This window comes from Balaenoptera musculus, chromosome 1 (genome assembly GCF_009873245.2).
Source record: "Balaenoptera musculus isolate JJ_BM4_2016_0621 chromosome 1, mBalMus1.pri.v3, whole genome shotgun sequence".
NCBI classification, from domain to species: Eukaryota; Metazoa; Chordata; class Mammalia; order Artiodactyla; family Balaenopteridae; genus Balaenoptera; species Balaenoptera musculus.
The window spans coordinates 87865611-87884196 of record NC_045785.1 but is presented as its reverse complement, the minus strand read 5'-3'; the positions used below and the strand labels follow the sequence as shown (position 1 = coordinate 87884196).

Below are 18586 nucleotides of genomic sequence, written 5' to 3'. Positions count from 1 at the left end.
CCCCAATCCAATTCCAACACGCAAGTTATTGTCTTAGAAAAAGGACAGCACATTAACGCTGCATGCGCCAAGAAAGGGTTATTTCAGAAGGCAATTTTTCTGCTGCTAAGGGTCCATTTATCTCTTTCAGTTTTTGGTGGTGTTAACAAGGACTAACAACCTGACGGAGTTTGCTATTAGGCGCTAAACAAACGAGAAATCAAGAGAAAAAAATTCAAAAGTTTATGCCCTACCTTACAGTATTTCAGTTGTTAGCAATTATAACAACATTTAACATGTACTGCGTATTTACACCGTACCAGGCACTGGCCTAATTAGTCCTCACAACAACCCCCATGAGTACTGTTATTAGTTCCTTTCAACAGGTGAGCAAACTGGGCACCTAGAAAGACAACTGGTCCAGAGGCTTACAGGTAGCCTGTGACAGGATGGAATTTGAAATCAAGTCTCCGCCTATAGAGCCTGAGCTCTGAACTCCTTGCTGATTAGCCACCATGGGAACAAAACTTTAAAAAATGGATTCTTATGAACTTACAAACAGCATTCATTTGCTCAACAGTATAAAAGGATTTTTTAAAATTTCTATGATAATAAAGTGAAGATTGAAATGCTAGCTGGGGTCTATCACAATGTAACGGTGCTGACTCATTACCTGTAAAGCTAATATTTCTCTCCTGATCTTCATTAGAGTGATTTTGTTGTGCAGAGAATTTCTCTGCTTAGTGGTCTAGTCAGTATGACCAGGATTAAAGTCCAGGCTTTGTCATTTTTCTCTTTGGCTGCTTGAGTTTGGTTTTTGGTAGGAGTTCTTAGAATAGTCTTTTTCAAGAGTCTGAGGTTTTCTAACCTAGTGCTACTTTATAGAGAGATTTTCTTTGCTTGGACACAAGATTATTGTTCAAAATAATGGAAGCTTTAGGTCTTAAATATAAAGCTGGTTATACAATTTGATTACAACTTCACAATTTGAATGTAATCACCAATGCTATGTTTGAAATTAAATTTATGACTGGCTTTAGATACATACTTTGAAAGTACTGATGAATTAATACTTATGTCTCGGTAACACAAGCTCTCTTATTAAAAGCCAGGACTACATAAAGAGAGTGCCAAATGGCCACTTCTCTGGGATGGCCTGAGTCAGCAGGTCTTAGACCCAGGCTGTGCCACTATTGATGTACCTCTGAACCCAGTCGATGGAAGTGCTAGGACCACCTCTCCAACCCCACCCCAGGCTAGACAAAGAAGGGCCCAGTTTCTTTTTGGGACTTAAAGGCTCTCAGATATGTTTGCCTCCAACAGGGTGTTGAATTCAACATAGAGTTGTAAGTAGTTGTAATCCCTGACTCTTCCCTTGGGCCAGAGATTCTTTCTTTTCTTCTGCACTGAATCTTGGGAGAACAGGATGTGGCTGGTGGTTTACCTATGTTTTGTGAGGTTTTTTTTGGTGGGAGGAGGTCCACTTTTTTCCCCCAGCTCTACCCATGGAAACAGAAAGTAAGCTCATATCAAAGCTAACTCACTTGGCATAATTATTGACCCCCTCCAAGCTTCAGTTTTCTCATTTGAGGAACAATATTCACAAAGGGTTGTTTTAAGGAGGTAAATGAGATAATGTTTGTAAGTCTCTAGCACAGGGCTTGACATAGAGGAATTCCTAAATAATGATTAGTTACTCCTTTCTCTTCCTCAGTTTTCTAGGGAGAGGAGGGCCCTCTCTGACAACTCCAGTGAAAGAGAAAACCTACCAGGTCCATTTTTGGATTTGATCTTCAACCTTGATATCAATGATTTTAGAGCAAGCATGGTGTTAATATAGCATCAGAAACACACCTGTCACCTAGAGAGGTGGGATGGGGAGGATGGGAGGGAGACTCAGGAGGGAGGAGATGTGGGGATATATGTGTATGTATGGCTGTTTCACTTTGTTATAAAGCAGAAACTGGCACACCGTTGTGGAGCAATTATACTCCAATAAAGAGGTTAAAAAAAAAGATAATAAACATGTATAACAGCCCCCCAAAAAATAAAATAAAATAAATGTGCTCCACTCCAAAAAAAAAACAAAACAAAAAACCTGTCCTTGAAAATACTGTTCTAGACAGAACACAAAAAGCAGTGCTCCAGCATTATTAGAATTTTCATAACATTTATGGGGATAGTGTCTATTTAATAAATGCAGTTTAGTAAACAATGTCTATTTAATTAAAGAAAGAACATGCTAGTTTGCTTTGACAACACACTGATTTCTCCCCAAATCCATTCCTCCTGTTCTTTTTAGTAATAGAACTCCCTGAGTTCTATGTGTCTCCCTGCTGCCCTGCTACAGACTATGTTTCCCAGTCTTATTTGCATTGAAATGATGTCATGTGACTAAATTCTGGCCAATAGGATATTAGCAAGCGTGACCTATGCAATTTTCAGGTCATAGCCTTAAACTAGAGCTGTTTGCCCTCCATTTATCTTCCCCTTCCTAAGCTGAAATGCAGATGTGGTGATGGTCAGCTGCCTTTAACCTTACAACCAAGGGCATCCCTTAGCGGGTAGCAAAGCAATAACACAGAAAGAAACAGGGTCTCTTGATCATCTCATGTAATGTCGCTGCTCCCCTCCCGTGAATTTCTCCCAGCTAGGATTGTTATGTGTAGGAGGAAAATGAACCTTTCTAATCTTGTTTAAGCCACTGTTCTTCTGGAGGCTTTTAAAGAAAAAAACCAGTATGTTAATTATTGCATAACCTTATGGAGGATGAATCTTGGTGTGACAAATTTTATGAAATATTTTCATAATTTTTTTTGTTGATTTGCAGAATTAATCATTAGTATCTTGCATTTCAGGCAGTTCACCAGTAACAATAGAATAATAAATCAGTGTTTGCTCCTAGTGGTTAAAGAATTTACATGTTTCTAAATGATATATCAAATCTGACATGGTTTGTGTTGACATTAGCTAGTTAATATTGAATGGCTAAGGTTTGCAATGAAAAAAGGGAGTCATTTTATTTTTCAATCATAACTCATCTAAAAAATTTGCTCTGAAATCGCAATGGATACTATTGAATACACATAGTTGATGACTTTAATCAGGTATCCTTGACTGTTGTGTGTTGATCACATGTAATGGGCAGATACATTATTACTAATGGGTCAGAGGTTATAGATATTTTATCTTTACAGATAATGTGGCCAATGGGAATGTCAAACTATATTTTACAAATAAAATTGGGAGTATGTAATCGGTAGTAGGTAGGCTGTTTTGTTTTATTTTTAAAGTTGGGGTCCAATAACTTTCATCAAACATTTAACAAACTTTTATTAAGCACCTACTACATGTCAGGCACATTTTTTCACCAAACTGAAAAAAAAGTATATCAAAAAAGATGAAGAATGCTCCTATGAGTGGACATGGGACAAGAATTGCCTTTCAATCGGCCCTTGCCGAAGAGCATGTATAATAAGAAAGCTCTAACCCACCAGTGCAAACAATCAAATGCCATGGGTAAGCCTGCCAGAGAATTAAAGGGCATTTGGCATACAGCAAACACTAAGTTTGCCCCCGAGTCAGATCTACTGCCTCTAACCCTGAGCACTGAAGAACAGGACAAGCAATACAGCACAGTAGCTTCAAGATAACTAGAAGCAGAGAGCTGGCCCAACAGTGACATTGAAACAAGTGTCAGTTTGCTCTGATAATTTGGAACAGAGCAGATGTTTAGAAAAGCTGAATAATTTATAGTTACATGTGAGCAGATTTTACAGGGGTGAATCTCATCTCCTAATATAATTGTAAATATTAACAATTATCTTATGGGCAGACAATACTATCATGATTTGAAACTGCCTGGTAGGCATTCAAGAGATTGATTTAGTAGAAAACCAAACCCTCTCATTCAGAATAATATTTTGTAAATTAAGGTATGCATTTGCCATGAAAAACAAGAATCCAAACCGGTTTTCAGAGAATAAGCTATTTTTATGTGCAAGTTACAAATGTAATTTTCAAATGAACACAAATAAACGTACACCTGGGAGGTTGGTGTGATATGGCAAATTGGTTAGTTATGGGCTTCTCAGATGTTCTGCCAGTGACCTTCAAATACTGTCATAGCCAGGTCATGGCAAGTTAACTGCAGATATGCTTATCCATGATTTTGGAAAGCTTTTTTTTCTTAAAAGAAAATAAGTTGTAGGGGAAAACTATTTTTAGTGAATATACTACTTGTAACCATATTATGAAATGACAAAACATATTCAGTGATGTATACAGCCAGTGACTCTCTCCATTCAGAAATAATTACTGGCTTAGTGTCTTGTAACTGTTAACATTTATCTCTAACAGTATTATAGAGCAGCCACTATATTTTCTGCTTTCTATCCACTTCATTTTGACTTTGCGCCTAGTGTTAATTGTTCATATTTGATGCCAAGAACAGGACTCTTATTATTTGAACACCAAAAATATAAATTCCTACCTCAGTATAACACAGAATAACCAACAAAGACCAGTTAGCCTGGGGTGGTCTAAATGAACTAAGTGACAGTTGCTTTATGTCAGACAAAAGATGCATTGCAAGGGGGTGGTGTGGAAGTTTTCTGAGCTATAAATTTAGTCTCTGGGGACTCTCCTGGGGAATGGGGAAGCCTAGGCCCTATGGCAGCACAGACTCTTTCTCTAACACAATGAGTCTCTGCTTTTGAACATGACCGCCACCTGGAAGATGGATCACTGAAACGAACTCTCCTCCCACTTTCTGGATTGTTCAGTTGTTCCTTTTTTCCTTCTTTACTCATGCCAATACAGCCAAAGATCTATGACATCCCTGTTAACGGCCTTAAACTTGTGTTTCAAGTTACCGAATATTGTTTTGAATGAGATATTTAATGTAAAAGTACATTGAAAAGTTAAAGGATGTAAAGAGAGGTTAACAAATAAAAATTTGCTTTGAGGAGTTTATGATTCTTAAATCTCCTCTAGAAGAACAAAGACTTATATGTGGCGGGTTCTTAATAAATGTTCATTGAAATGAATCAAGAATAAGCAGGGTGAAGCATGATGGAAAGGGTCTGGAGTCAGAAAGATCTGTGTGTGACTTATAGGTCAGTTGTTAAAAGGTTCATAGCTTTCTGTGCTTTAGTGTCTGTATGTGTAAAACAAGGCTAATTAGACTCCGCTCAGAGAACTGTCATTCTCAAAATAATGCTTAGTACATAATATGTACTCTGTAAAGGATAGCTGTTGTTACTGAATTGCAGTAGGGTGAGGAGAGGACTCTCAGAGGTTATTCTAATCTACCTTTCAGCTTACCATTGTGGTGGGGGAGTGTTTATTCCAGGTAACCATTTAATCCTTATTTCTACTAACATATAAACAAGATTGGCAGGTATGAGCAAGAGAGAATGCTGGAAGGCAGGGATAAGGAAATAAAAAGAGCATATGAAGAAGGGGGAAAGTGAGAAAGTAAAATGATGAGATGGTAAAACAGGCTATCAACAATTGCCTCAAAAACCAGGGGCACTATAGCCATGTAACTTTGCCCTTGACTCAAGATAGTTGGGTGTTTATTTTTTATTTTTTAAAAAATCTCAAGACATTCCTTTGCAGTTTATTAACATTCAAATCACTGTCTAATCTTCATCTGGTCTCCTTAAATATGTGGTATTTTCAAGTCCATTCATCCATCCATCCATCCATCCATCATTCATTCATTTATTAAGCTATGTAGTCATAGATACTCCTACTATGTGCTAGGAATTGTATTTTTTTGTGGGGGGAGATAGATTTTTTCCCCCTTTTTTTATGCTGAAAATTTGGTTAACTTAGCTCTTTTTGTTAAATTTAAAAAGCTCCTGAATTAAAAATAATCAGAATATCTGGGAAATTAAAAATAACCACAGATGAACTATTACAAATCTGGTAAACGAGTTAGTCAAATATGGGCAGTGAAAAACATGCTTGGAATGATTTTGACTGAGATAATTGCCTCAGAATAATTTCTTGTGTGTTTCTAGGCAACAGCAAATTTAAGAAGAAACAAATGGTGGGGTTTTTTTCTCCCTTTTTGCCTTTTTTCCCTTTATCTTCTCTTATGTTGTCACAGAAGAGCAGCTTGTCTATCTCCATGCAGTGTGATGTTAGATGTGGCTGGTTGGGTCAGAGCAGGAAGACAGAAACATTTAGCCTTTGATATTTTCCATGCAGCATGTGCCACTGTGTTTGATGAGACATTATTTTCACTAAGGTACAATTGGCTTGTACAGGTAGATAAGAACATTAGGTAGCAGTTAAACTTGGATAGAAATATTAATGAGCTAAACTTTGGTAAACCATAACCAGCAACAAAGTCATTTAAGCTTTATATTTCTACATCAGTACTTCGGGTTCCTTTTTGAAATTGAATCTTGCCTGCTATCTTTTGAGTTAACTGAGTAGTTTATTGCTCTACACGCTGTTGAGCAGAGTGTATTTTCTAGTTGTCCATCTCCACTTGTGGAGGGATTTCCCTTAAGTGATGTGAGTTCGCTATAGCTGCTATAACAGCCCACTATCCAGCTTTTCTCATGACATACAATCACATAGAAATCCAAGCTTCACGTGCACCTTCCCATGAGTACGATACGTGGAAGGCAGTTTCTGCCTATTTGGAGATGAATGAAAGTGCATTAAAGAAAGGCAAAAAAAAAAAAAAAAAAAAAAAAAAAAAAAGAAAGGCAGAAGGTCAGAAGGGTACTTTGGAATATTAAAAAAAATTCTTACTAGGGAACATTTAATCAGAAGTAGATAATCCTTCTCAAAGGGAATGCAGTGTATTTGCATCATTCTCCTTGGCAGTTAACCTTTTGCATTTTATGCTTATGACATTTCTTTCAGGCACTCTGTGTGCTCCAATTGAAGTCAGAGGTCTTTGGACACAGTACAAAAAGTAGCAAGTATCTGGAAGGGAGCTTGATGCAAGGCAGTTTGGCAGAGGGAGTCATGGAGAACTGCAGGGTAGCTAGATAGCAAAGAGGAACCTAGCAAGTGAATGACATAGCTCCCTTGGACACTTCTTAGGGTGCTTGGGGTGTCTTTTGGGTGTAGGTATTGGATGGAGGAAAGCAGCAGAAGTGATAGAACAGGATTTCTAATTCAGCCTATAAATCTGTGCACATGGATATTTGGATTGAGAAGTCAGTGCTGGATTTGCCCCTGCGCCTACAATCAGGAAGTAAAGGGTTCACTGGTCACACTAAGAGCAAGGCTCATTTGGGAGGCAAATTGAAACTCTAATTTGAGCAAAATGATTCAGAAGATGTTCAATACAGTTTTCCTCCTGGGAACGTTTTCTCCTAAGGTATTAATCAGGGCACAAGTCAAAGTGCTCACTAATATTGTTCCAGAGCTAACGTGTGACTCAGAAACAAGAACTATGGAAACCCACTTAGTTTCTGAAATGTTGCCTCTCTTTGAAAGGAAAAATGAGAGGATAAATATGAAGGCATACTTTACTTAAAGGTTATGTGTGAGTCAGGGGACCTCTGAGTGTTTTTAATATGATAAAGAGTCATATGAATGTCTCTATAAAATGATGCATATAAGAGTGAAACGATAGCATGGATTGGAAATTAAAAATCTGTAGAGGATAGCTTTTATAGGATTTAACTTTTGTAAAATTTTGCTATGGATCCAAGACACAATTTACTTTTATGATTAGGACTTTTAATTCGATTTTAAATTCTGGCTCTTAATTTTTTAGCTGTATGACATAGGGCAAATTAGCCTCTATAAATGTCAGTTTTCTCACCTGTTAAATGTTATCTCCCTCATAAGATGGTTGTGAGAATTCACGAAATAATATATATGAAGTGCTTAGTACAGTGCCTGGTCTACCACAAATGCTCTGTAAAAATTAACTGATATTATTAACATTTTAGTCTTCAAACCATAAAGAAAATCCATCAATTATTTTCCATATGGAAAGAATCTTAGTTGGGGGATAACCTCAGATTACTCAAAGAAAAAGATTCTTTGTACTAGCATAAAGGAATGAGAGATCTTAGCCAAAAGATGAAAATCTCCAGATAAAGCTCTAGGCAGTGTCCTTCTTTTAATTATTTTTGATTCCTTATAAGAAATAGTATCTAATGTTTTTTGAACACCTACCATGTGTCAGGCACTCGTGAAGTTGTTTCACTCATCCCAGTCCCGTGAAGTGGCTTATGATGGTCCACTATTACAGACAAGGAAATTGAGGCCCAAAGAGATGAAAGAACATGGCCAGGCTTATGAACTATGGTCGGCAGAACAGGAATTTGAATGCCAAAGACCACGCTCTCTCAGTTCATCGCGTGAAACCGTGGAAGTAAAAGGAATGCAAACTTCATGGGCAGTCTGGCCTTGCTACAGACTCTGAGGTAATAGCAACATTTCTATTTTGATGTGCCTATTAAAATCTTATCCTGTAGCTGAGAGGCCTGGCAGATGGCAAATGTTACCCTTGAGCAGGCACCGAAGTCGGGTGATAAATCACATTCAGGGATTGGGATACTTTCTCTGCTTAGGGAAGGAGGATGGCTCTGCCTACTTCAACCTCATCAGTTGGCTTGGTTGCCATTCAGAGCTTACAGGAAAATGCACTGTATTTAGCTGGTAATAAAAGCCTCTTAAGCACTGTGGGTAGTTGTTTCTGAAAAAGAATGAATTTAAAAACATGTACCTGATTATTTAGCAGCTTTAGAAATACCTGAGGAAAAAATGTTCAGTTATCAGGTAAAGCTGCTTTGGCAACGTGATTTCTATAATGCTAGGCAGCAGTGGAGGCTGCTGAATACTGACAATGCACAGTTATTTTTTGTCTCCATAGGTTGCTTTAGAATGTTCTGTTCCCTGCACATTTTAAAGGAGATAAACATGCCTTTATGGGTCGTGATGGTGCAAATTCTTTACTAGCTCTTTGCAAATACATCTTTTTAGGACTACTCCTTAAACAATGCAGTTTGCTGTTAGGTGTCAGGTATTGTACTACTTCCAGAGAGTTTACATCTATAGCTCTCTATTAATTTTACAGCTGGAGAGCACTGAATTTGACTCACTTTGAGACCCAAATCTATCCTTTACTGGCTCTGTGATCTTAATGAAGTCCCTTATCCTCTTTGAGCATATTTCTTCATCTATGAAATGGAGGTGTTGATGCTTTCTTTCTAGGATTGCTGTGAGTAATAAATGACTTAATGGAAGTGCAAGTGCTTTGTAAATTGCACAAGGCCATTTAAAAATGAACCATTACTGTTATTATTATTTATATTTGGGGATTAAAATCGTTTGGTGTTAATAAAGGAGCACTGATGGGTTAATGACATCCTAAAGATCTAAACTAAAGTCGCAGTGAGATGCCAGATATTGGGTAATGAATAGACATTTAATTGGTAGTTTAACAAAGACATTAATTGGACGTGGAAGAAGATCCTGATTGTGGTAAAGGCTGTTTGGAGAAAGCAGAACCAAGGGACAGAACATGCTTCAAAGACTTCTTACAAGATAATGACTTTTTAGTCTACAGAGGTTGCTGTGTGCCATTATTTTATAGGCAGCATTGGATAGTCAAATTAAGTAGTCTCTGATCTGCCACTTCCTAACAGTGTGAATTCTTTAATCTCTGCAAAAAGTGAAGATCATAACACCTGCCTTATAGGGTTATGAAGATTAAATGGGATGATATATGCAAAGCGCCTGGTACCTAATATGGCTCAGCAAATAGGTTTCCTCCTCTTCCTCCTACTTCTCCTCTTCTTTCTCTCCCTTGTTTTTGTTCTTCTTTCTTCCTCCCTTCATCCCTTCCTTCCTTCCTCCCTCCCTTCCTTCCTCCCTCCCTCCCTCTTTTTCTCTCTCTTTCGTCACAGAGGAGCTCTAACTAGGCAAGCCACTACCAAAACTACTAGAAGCTTATGTGATTCTCAGAGCATTCAGGCAAGGCCTGAAAGCAATCAGTAGAGTCCTAGTAAATTCTCTTGGATTACTCAGAAAGCAGCCCAGACTCGTTAATGGACTTTGAGTATATGTAGCTACTTCATTTATCATCAGATGCAGAGAAAGTCGTAGGTGTTCAGTATGTGGAAAGACTCCAAAGAAGGTGCTCTGAGGGGAAGAAAGGAGGTGTCTGTGCAGGGCAAGGGTTTACAGGGATTAAATTCAGAGCTCCTTGAGAGATAAGGATTGTGTGTGGAAGGGTGAGGAAAGCAATCATCAACTAAACCAGACTTTGTTAGGAAGCTTTTGCTAAGGGATGCCTTACGAATAATCAAGTTTTCCAAACTGTAGAGTTGATTTATTGAGTTATTTTAAAAGTATTTACTATCTGCCATTCAGCAGCAGTTCATATCTTTGAACAAACAACTGAGGAGTTTATAAATATAAACATTTCAATTATAAAATATAACTTTAAAAGAATTGTTAATTTAAAAACATCTAGATAAGAATGAGCAGTCAATGATTTTAGCTATTAAATATACAAGTGTATGAAATTAAGCTAGTAAAATAAAAATCAGTTGAAAAAAGAAAGTTTGTTTGTTTTTTTTCCATGTTGTCAATTTAAGGCCTAATGCAATCTGTTTACATAGTGTGGTGAGTATGGACAAAATGTGGTCATAGCACAGCTACTGGATATTTTTATCTTCCCGGTCTTTCCTATGGTCCTCACAAAAGATAACAAATTTGCAGTGAGTGAGGCTTTGAAAGTTACCTAAGTTTCAAAGATGTGTAGGCTTTAAATTATTGTCATTATTATACCACAAAAAATTCCATCTTTTTTCCATGTGTGGGCTAGAAAATGATTCTGACATTTCTCACATCTTTTTCTTCTGTGCTATCTATACTTTGTGATAATATTAATAATCCCATCTTATATTTGAGCTTTCCAATTTTTTTTCAGGTCCAACACCTCATTTTAAGCCAAGGCAATTAAAAAACTTTACTTGCTATATCCAAAGTTGCTGAGTCTGTACTAATTGTGTATGACGCTCAGGAAAGGACACTGAGAAGTGAAGTCAACCCCTGTGACCAATCAGAGAAGTAGAAGAGAGAAAATGTTAGTGAAGTAGTCCTATAGTGTCTTCTCTTCCAAAATATCATGGCTGAGGCTAGGGAGGGCCTGGGAAGAGGTGTGATGGGGGGAGAGTCCGCACACACCCTTATAACTGTCACCTGTCCTAAGATGAGAGAGTGGGTTGAGGCAGTGAAGAACTGCTTTTGATCTCTTGCCAAATGCCACGTAGGTGCTAGTAGTTTAGCACATGGATTTATTAATCTGTTCAACAACTCTGAAAGATAGATAATGTTACTACCATTTTGTAGATGAGGAAATGGGCTCAGAGAGCTATGGGTAAGTCACCCATACGTATTTTAAAAATGAGTCTCGTGTTGTTATGTTTTGGGGACCTTTACAGCAAAATTTCTGTTTTTGTTTCCTGGTGTGTTTTCTTAGTCTTAGAAATCCAAATGGAAGATCTGATTGTGCCCCTAAAAAGGAGAATGGCTTTTATACACTCAACATGGGACAAAGTCAAAATAAAGGTAGTTGTGGAGTATCTCAGAGAGGGCCATACCTGAGGATACTTTGTTCTAGAACCTGGATCTGGTGCTGGTCTTGTTGATTTTGTTTCTTCATCTCTTCCTGTTCTTTTCCACTGCTGATTCCATCTAGAAGCCATTTCTCCCTCAAGGCCTTTTTCTGATATCAGGAAACATAAATATATGTTCTTATATCAATCAAAAATTCCAAAATCTGAATGCTTTCAAATCTTATTAATTTCAATAGTGGAAATATTAAAGAGAAATTGTTTTCTCTCACTGTCTTGCCTGAATAAATCTGATAGTTTCCTACTTTGCACCCTTCTTGACCCCCTTCTAAAGCCAGGGTTTATGTATCTGAATCCTATGTATTTCCTAAGGTCTAGTTCAGGTCCTCTTTCTCTATGAAGATCTCTGTCGTACCTCTGCATCTTCCCCCACCCCCCCCCCCAGCCTTACTTCACCCCCAGGGAACTCTCCTTCTTCAGAATCACACAGCAGTGTATGTTTACCTATACTGTATGTTTACTGTATTTTTAACAGTCATGTAGGGACCTCATCATGATGATGTCTTACTATGATTTGTTGGGTTGATGGGTGTATATCTTGTGTCAAAGTAGCAAGCTCCTTGAAGCCATTTGCTATTCATCCCAGTGACAGTACGTAGTGACCCCTCCCAAAAAAAAAAATCTTTTGTGGGATTAATTGGAATGGTGGGCAAAACAAGAGATTGCTATTGTATCTTAAAGTAATTCAATGACAGTCTTAGGCTCTGTGGTTGACATTTATTGTTTTGCCTACCCAGTACCCCTTCTTTCTTCTGAGAGCCTCCTTGGTTCTAGATATCCTTTACGTTCAGCTCCCTACTCGTCCCAATCATATGATAAAGTTCACCGATCTGTCTAAATATTTGTGAGTTGAATTTTTGTCAACTTTAATAAAACAAAAAAGATTTATGTTTCATCAGGTGGAAAAAAAATCCCCTCGAATTTGCATGAAAGAATTACATTCCTGGACTTGAGCCTAAGAAGACAAAGCAAATGAAGAAGACCTGTAAATTTCAGGGGGCTTTAGCTAGCATCCTGTCTGTATCTCAAGGGAAAACTGTTAGATATTATTTTCAAAGTGTTTGAGTTTCTTCTTTTCTTCCTGAAGAAAAGTACTGTCACTATATATCTATCTACCTTTGTAAATTATTTGTTCAATAATTATTCCCTGGGAACTTACTGTTTCTAAAATGGTGAGGAGAGAAGAATGGGAATTTTCCTGATTTTTTTGACACTTCTCTCTCAAACACCATGATTAGAATGAAAGCAAGTAAGAGGAATATTTGTCTTTTTTTAAAAACATGCTTTTTTTTTAAAAAACAGAATTAAAGCAACTGGAATGTAAATACCTCTGAATTTAAAATAAATTTAAATAAGGTTGATTGGGGTAGATAATTACCAAAGGAAGTTTATTTTAACTAAGGCAATTTTTCTTCAAATCATTAAAAATATTACACTAATTCCAAATAAATGTTATTTGGAATTATAACTTGTAGAATAGATGAAATGTGGCCTGCTCTCGTTGAAGCAATTAGGGGGCCTGGAAGCCTACAGATGCACAGGACACAGTTTGAAAACCACTAGATTAAGTCAGTAATGATCTCAACCCAGATCATCATATTTGTGTTGGTTTTTTTCAGAGTTTCAAGGAATTGCATGTGGACAACACACCCCATAAAAGCAGTTTGTATTATTCCAGTTTGTAGCCAGATTCCTTCCCACAATGGTATCTTTTCCCTTAATTATAGCTGTTTAGTTGTTTGTAAAAATGTGTTCCCACAGACACAGTAAATATTATTAATAAAGGTCAAGATTTATTTCCTGATAATATGCCAAGAAAATCTCAATATATCAGCATTTAAGAATTTACCTTGATTTTAGTTTATTTTTATTTGATGGAATATGATGATATCTAATGCACAGTAAAGAATATAGATGACATCCATCAAAGTAAATTACAGTTCTTACAAACCACCTACAAGGATAGTTTCAGTCAATTACATCCATATCACTGTAAGAAACACTCAGATGGGATGGTCTTATGATGCTGAGTTGTAGAGGGTGGAGAATGGCTCCTGTGACATAATTAAGTTATGTTGGGGCTTCATTCTTGGTTCTTAGTCTGGTTAGGACTAAGAATAATTTTAATTTTAGCCTTATAAGCTTTGTTCATAGTTCAGGAATTGTCATTTAACTCTGGCAGAGAACTTTTTGCCTCTAAATATAAAATATATAATTTGGATGTGCAATCAGAATGATATGGTATAATCACATATTGTGGTAACCACAAAGTTATTTTGCCTTTATGTCACAGTTTAGACTTATGCTTTAGTCTATGAGATTGAGGAATAGAATAAAATCTATTTCACAACAATGACATTCAGAATCAAAAACCATAGTAACTAAATAAAAATATAAGTGACATGCAGGTAGTAGATCTTCTGGCAGTTTTTTAGGGAAAGGTTTTCCTGAAGCACTTCTATATTCTGCACAGCAGTTACAGGAGACATTAAGAATAAATTAGTTTTTCATACCATGATTTAAATGGACTTCCAGAAATGTTTTCTAGGTTGAATACTAGGCAAGAAGATCAAGAGTGGACAAGTCTCAGAATGTTTGAATGTGAGAATGCTGTTAATGGCCGTGGAAACTCCCTTTCCAGGATGTCATTGGTATGAATGTCAGGTTCCAGAGCTAAAGGATATTAGAGTGAGTTACCACAACTATTTTGAAGTGTGTGTACTGCTCATACAGAAGGAGCACTTTGTAAATATTTACATTTGTGTTGTTTAAAGTGAGTCATTGACATGTAATGAAATAATTTGCAATCGGGAAAGTGGTGAGGATAGTCACTGGAATGGAGACAAATGGATGAAGAAGAAAATAAAAAAAGAAAGGCTGGTAATTGCAGAAGCCAACAGAGATTTTTTGACTTGGTGAAGATATTTTGGAATCAATTTTTAGAACACTTCTGCACATTTTTGAACCCTATTTTGGAATTGTGCCTAGTTGCTGTTGGAATAGCCAACCATTTTCTGCAGAACTTGGAAGAATGTACTTACTGAAACAGCCATTCTCTCCTCTATGTTCCCTTTGCAGTTGATGCCTTGAATACAGTGTTCATCACAGTATAAATGTCATTATAAGTTTATGTGTCAGTTACCATTTAAGGGCACAGATCAAACTTATTTTATATTCTTAATGTCCAGCTTAGTACCTTGCACGTAATAGGTGCTTAATAAATGTTTATTGACTGAAGGCTTTCTACTTATCAGTTAAGACTCAGGTTAAATCCCACACCTTTAACAGAACCTTTTTTGACCACCCCAGATTAAAGAATTATTAATGCTTACACTTATGCTTAAATTTAAAAAAATCATCCTTTAACTTGTGCTAATTATTTACTTAACCTTGAATTTCCCACTAGGTTGCAAGCAGAAGGGCTACAACTCTCAAGGCCACTGCTAGTCTCTAAGGCATTAATATGCAAATTAGGAAAAGGTACAGTTCCCCACTCCTACTCCTTCAGGTCAGTGCACAGCTTGGGAAGGTGGACAGCACTTTTGTGCAGAGAGAAAGAAACTTTGTCCTCCAGACAGAAGCAGCCCTGTGCCAGAGCGCACGGTTCCAAGGGAGTATGGGCAGGATTTCAGCACCCCGCTCTCTCAGGTAACTTTACGCAGTAAACCATCTGCACAACTGTGTGCTGCAGTCCAAAGCATGATACCTGCTTTGATTGGATTGGATTAGAAGAGGTCTTCTGGGTTCCAGAAAGCAAACCTCTAGGGAACAGTATATATTACTTTTCGGACTGTTTTTGTTGAGTACTGAAATGAGGTGTCACCTCAGAAATGGACCTCTCAGTGTGTTAGAATTTTCCTGTGTGAAACTTACTTCCTAGAATGAACAGAGAGGATATATAAAACTTTTCTCCTACTGTGAACTCTAATGTTGTTTGGCTACTCATTCTGCAAGGATAGCAATTACTCAGAAGCAGTCATTAGTTCACTGTGAGATCCAAATTGCGTGTGTGTGTGTGTGTATGTTTGTGTGTGAGAGAGAGAGAGAGAGAGAGAGAGAGAGAATGATTTTGGAGTTAGAAATTGCCTATCTCAAAAATTGCTGTAGACTTGCTTTTGACTTCGTTTGACTTGTATCAAAATGACTTGGTAAAATTTGTTATTTCATTGATTATTCTGGGAGTACACACTGCATTTCTTGGCTATGTCTCCTACTCATGTAAATTCAATGTGACAAACTGTAATGATAGCAGACTGACTACACATTGAAATTATTCATCAAACATTGGAAATGTCAATTTGTATAGGAGCAAAGAAGCAAACAGAATCCAGAGAACTGAGGCTAATTGGAATCCTAAACTGTGTCTTTTTTCTCTCAAGAGGTGGTTACTTGATCCAACAGAAAGATGGATTTAGCTGAATTCCGCAAGTTTACCAAAAGATTGTAGACCCCACGAGTGTGCGGCATTGTTTCACTGAGGGATTTATTACATCTATGGATAGAAGCCCTGCCAGGTAAGTAGTTTCCTGCTTGGGCCTGTTCACAAGGAGCTCCTGTTTGTCATTTGGTTGCACCCTATGACTAAGCTACATAATAAAATGTGAGACTCAATGTGCTTAAATTACAAAATGACCACACCCATGAAAGATGTAAAGTCTGATTTTAAAAATGGAGGTTTATTTTTGGTTATGATCTCATGTTCTGTCAAAACAAAATAAAACAGAACCTTGAACCACACTCAAACAGCATTGAATTCATTGCACTGAGCTTTTAAATACGAGCAATCCTTGAGCAGGCCAGACACTGTCTGCTTTGCACGCCCTGGGTAAGGGCTGGCTTTTCATTGATTTCAAAAGAGACTTCCCAGCTGGATCCACTCCCGAGGGATGTTAAGCAAGACTGTATTCAGGGCCAAACTATCGAGACTGAATTCTCAAGGTTACCCAAGAAAGTGAGGAAATTCAGTAATAAAGGGTAAAAGTAATAAAACCATGTTTTCAATTTTCCACATGTTTGCCAGGAGGTATTAGTCTCATATGCAAATATTACTAGCTTATTGGCTTCCCTTATGGTTATTAGGGTGTTAGTATAACTGTTGGAATTTTTTTCCTTCCTAAAGCATCTTTACTACTGAAATTTGAGTGCAATTAGAATATTTGAATGCAAAATCATTGAAATGAAATTAAAGTCATAAGTTACCTTCAAATGCTGGTGCTTTAGTTTTTCTTCCTCTATTTTCAAACGCTTCTGTGAGATTTCTTCCTGTATTTTTCTTTTATCCTGAAATAAAAAGTGTTCCAACATAATCTATTTTTTTTCAATTTGCTTAAGTATGTTTCCTTGGGGATGCTGTCATTATCGAATGGCTGGCCAGTGGTATGCTCTTGGCATTGGTATGAAGCTGCTTTGGAAACTCCTATTTCAAGGCAAAGGAGAGCAAAGTGAGACATTCAAAGCATTTTACTGATGGAAAATGATATAAAGTGCTTTTTCAAAGAGAATTTAAAAATATTTTAATGTCTTTCCTTCCCCCCTCATCTTTTCTATCTTCCCCATTAAGTCTAACAAGATTGAGCTACTTAGAGATGCAATGGAAAATGTGAATTTTGAAATAGGAGGGAGTTTTGAAATAGGCATGAGGGAACATTGTGAGGAGAGAGACTGTTCCTGGCATAAGGCTGAAGAAACTACTGGGTAAAAGATCTGCTTATGTGGGAAAACAGGATAGCCTACAGAGCATTAGAACGCGAGGAAACTAGAAAGTGAGACTGTTTCCTTCTGTAAACCTTGCTATGGGAAGAGAGAGAGAGAGAAAAAAAAAGGGATCAGATAATGCATGTTAACACTAAGAGGGCTTCTAGCAGAGGTTAAAAAAGTTCATGGAGAGGTATAGTATCTTTCACCAAGTTTAAATTGCAATACCTTAAAATCCCAGATAGCATAACTATTGATACACAGAAGCTGTACTTTTTAGAAAATAGAGCCTGTATACTATATAGAAAGCCTGGTTTCAATTTCTGGCTCTGCCATTAACTAGCTGTGTGTCCTGGGACCAAATCCTTAACTTGATGCCTCATTACCTCATCTGTAAAATGGAAGTAATAAGGGTATCTACCTCATAAGATGAGCATTAAATTAGCTAATATATGCAAAGGCTCCTAGAACAGTGCTTGATGCATAGTGCTCTACAAGTATTTGTTTAATACAATTAAGTAAATAAACACATAATCTGTTAATCACACAGAAAGCAACACACTAATTCTGATAATGGTTCCATTGGTCTGAAATGTTTTAGAGATTCCCTGTCTGGAGTTGTTTGAGACGTTTTGCAAGCCATGCAAAAAGGCCCTTATTTCCTTATTTTTTGACCAGAGGTGACATTGTCCTCCATCTTATTTATGAGTTGTTTTAAAATCTGCTTTCAAAATTGAAAACTCCCAAAGGTAAACATTTGTTTCCAATGAAGACATCTAAAAGAATTTGAAGCAGGCTCAGGAGGTAATTTAGAAGGGGGAATTCCAAAAATATTTGGCAGCATTATTGAAACAAGTGCATGGCTTCCTGATGTGACTCCTTTGAAGGTAAATCTCCTTTTTGATGTATAAGTTCAGGTATATTTGTTGAATGTAACAGCATTCATTTGAACATACATTGTTGTCCAAATTTATGTCATGTTTCTCTTTGTGTGTAAGAAGTGTATATGACCTCATCTGTATTGTTTTTTAAATTTCATAAACAGCTCTTTTGAAAAAAAAAGAGCTAGGCAACAAGCATGGATATTCAGATTCACTTGTTTGTTTGGATGAAATCTGGTCATTAGGAATAAAAACTATGAAGACCTCTGTGAGTCAGTTCTCCATTATATCTCAAAACTGTTACCAAGCAAATATTGGTAATATTTTAACTTATTGTGCCAAACATTTTGGTAAGTATTTTTCAGGCACTATTTAACTTAATAGTCATAATAACACAGATAT

The 18586-nt window shown here is 37.0% G+C and overlaps 1 protein-coding gene across 1 annotated transcript in view; it reads right to left on the bottom strand.

The window, feature by feature from the left end:
- PALMD (palmdelphin) overlaps positions 1–18586 on the bottom strand; it is a 53638-nt gene that overhangs the window by 13513 nt on the left and 21539 nt on the right. The window contains exons 2-3 of the mRNA XM_036859188.1: positions 16809–16889; positions 11577–11701 (exon numbers count right to left, since the gene is read on the bottom strand). Of these exons, the coding sequence (XP_036715083.1) occupies positions 11577–11701; positions 16809–16889 (206 nt within the window). The remainder of the gene's footprint in view (positions 1–11576; positions 11702–16808; positions 16890–18586) is intronic.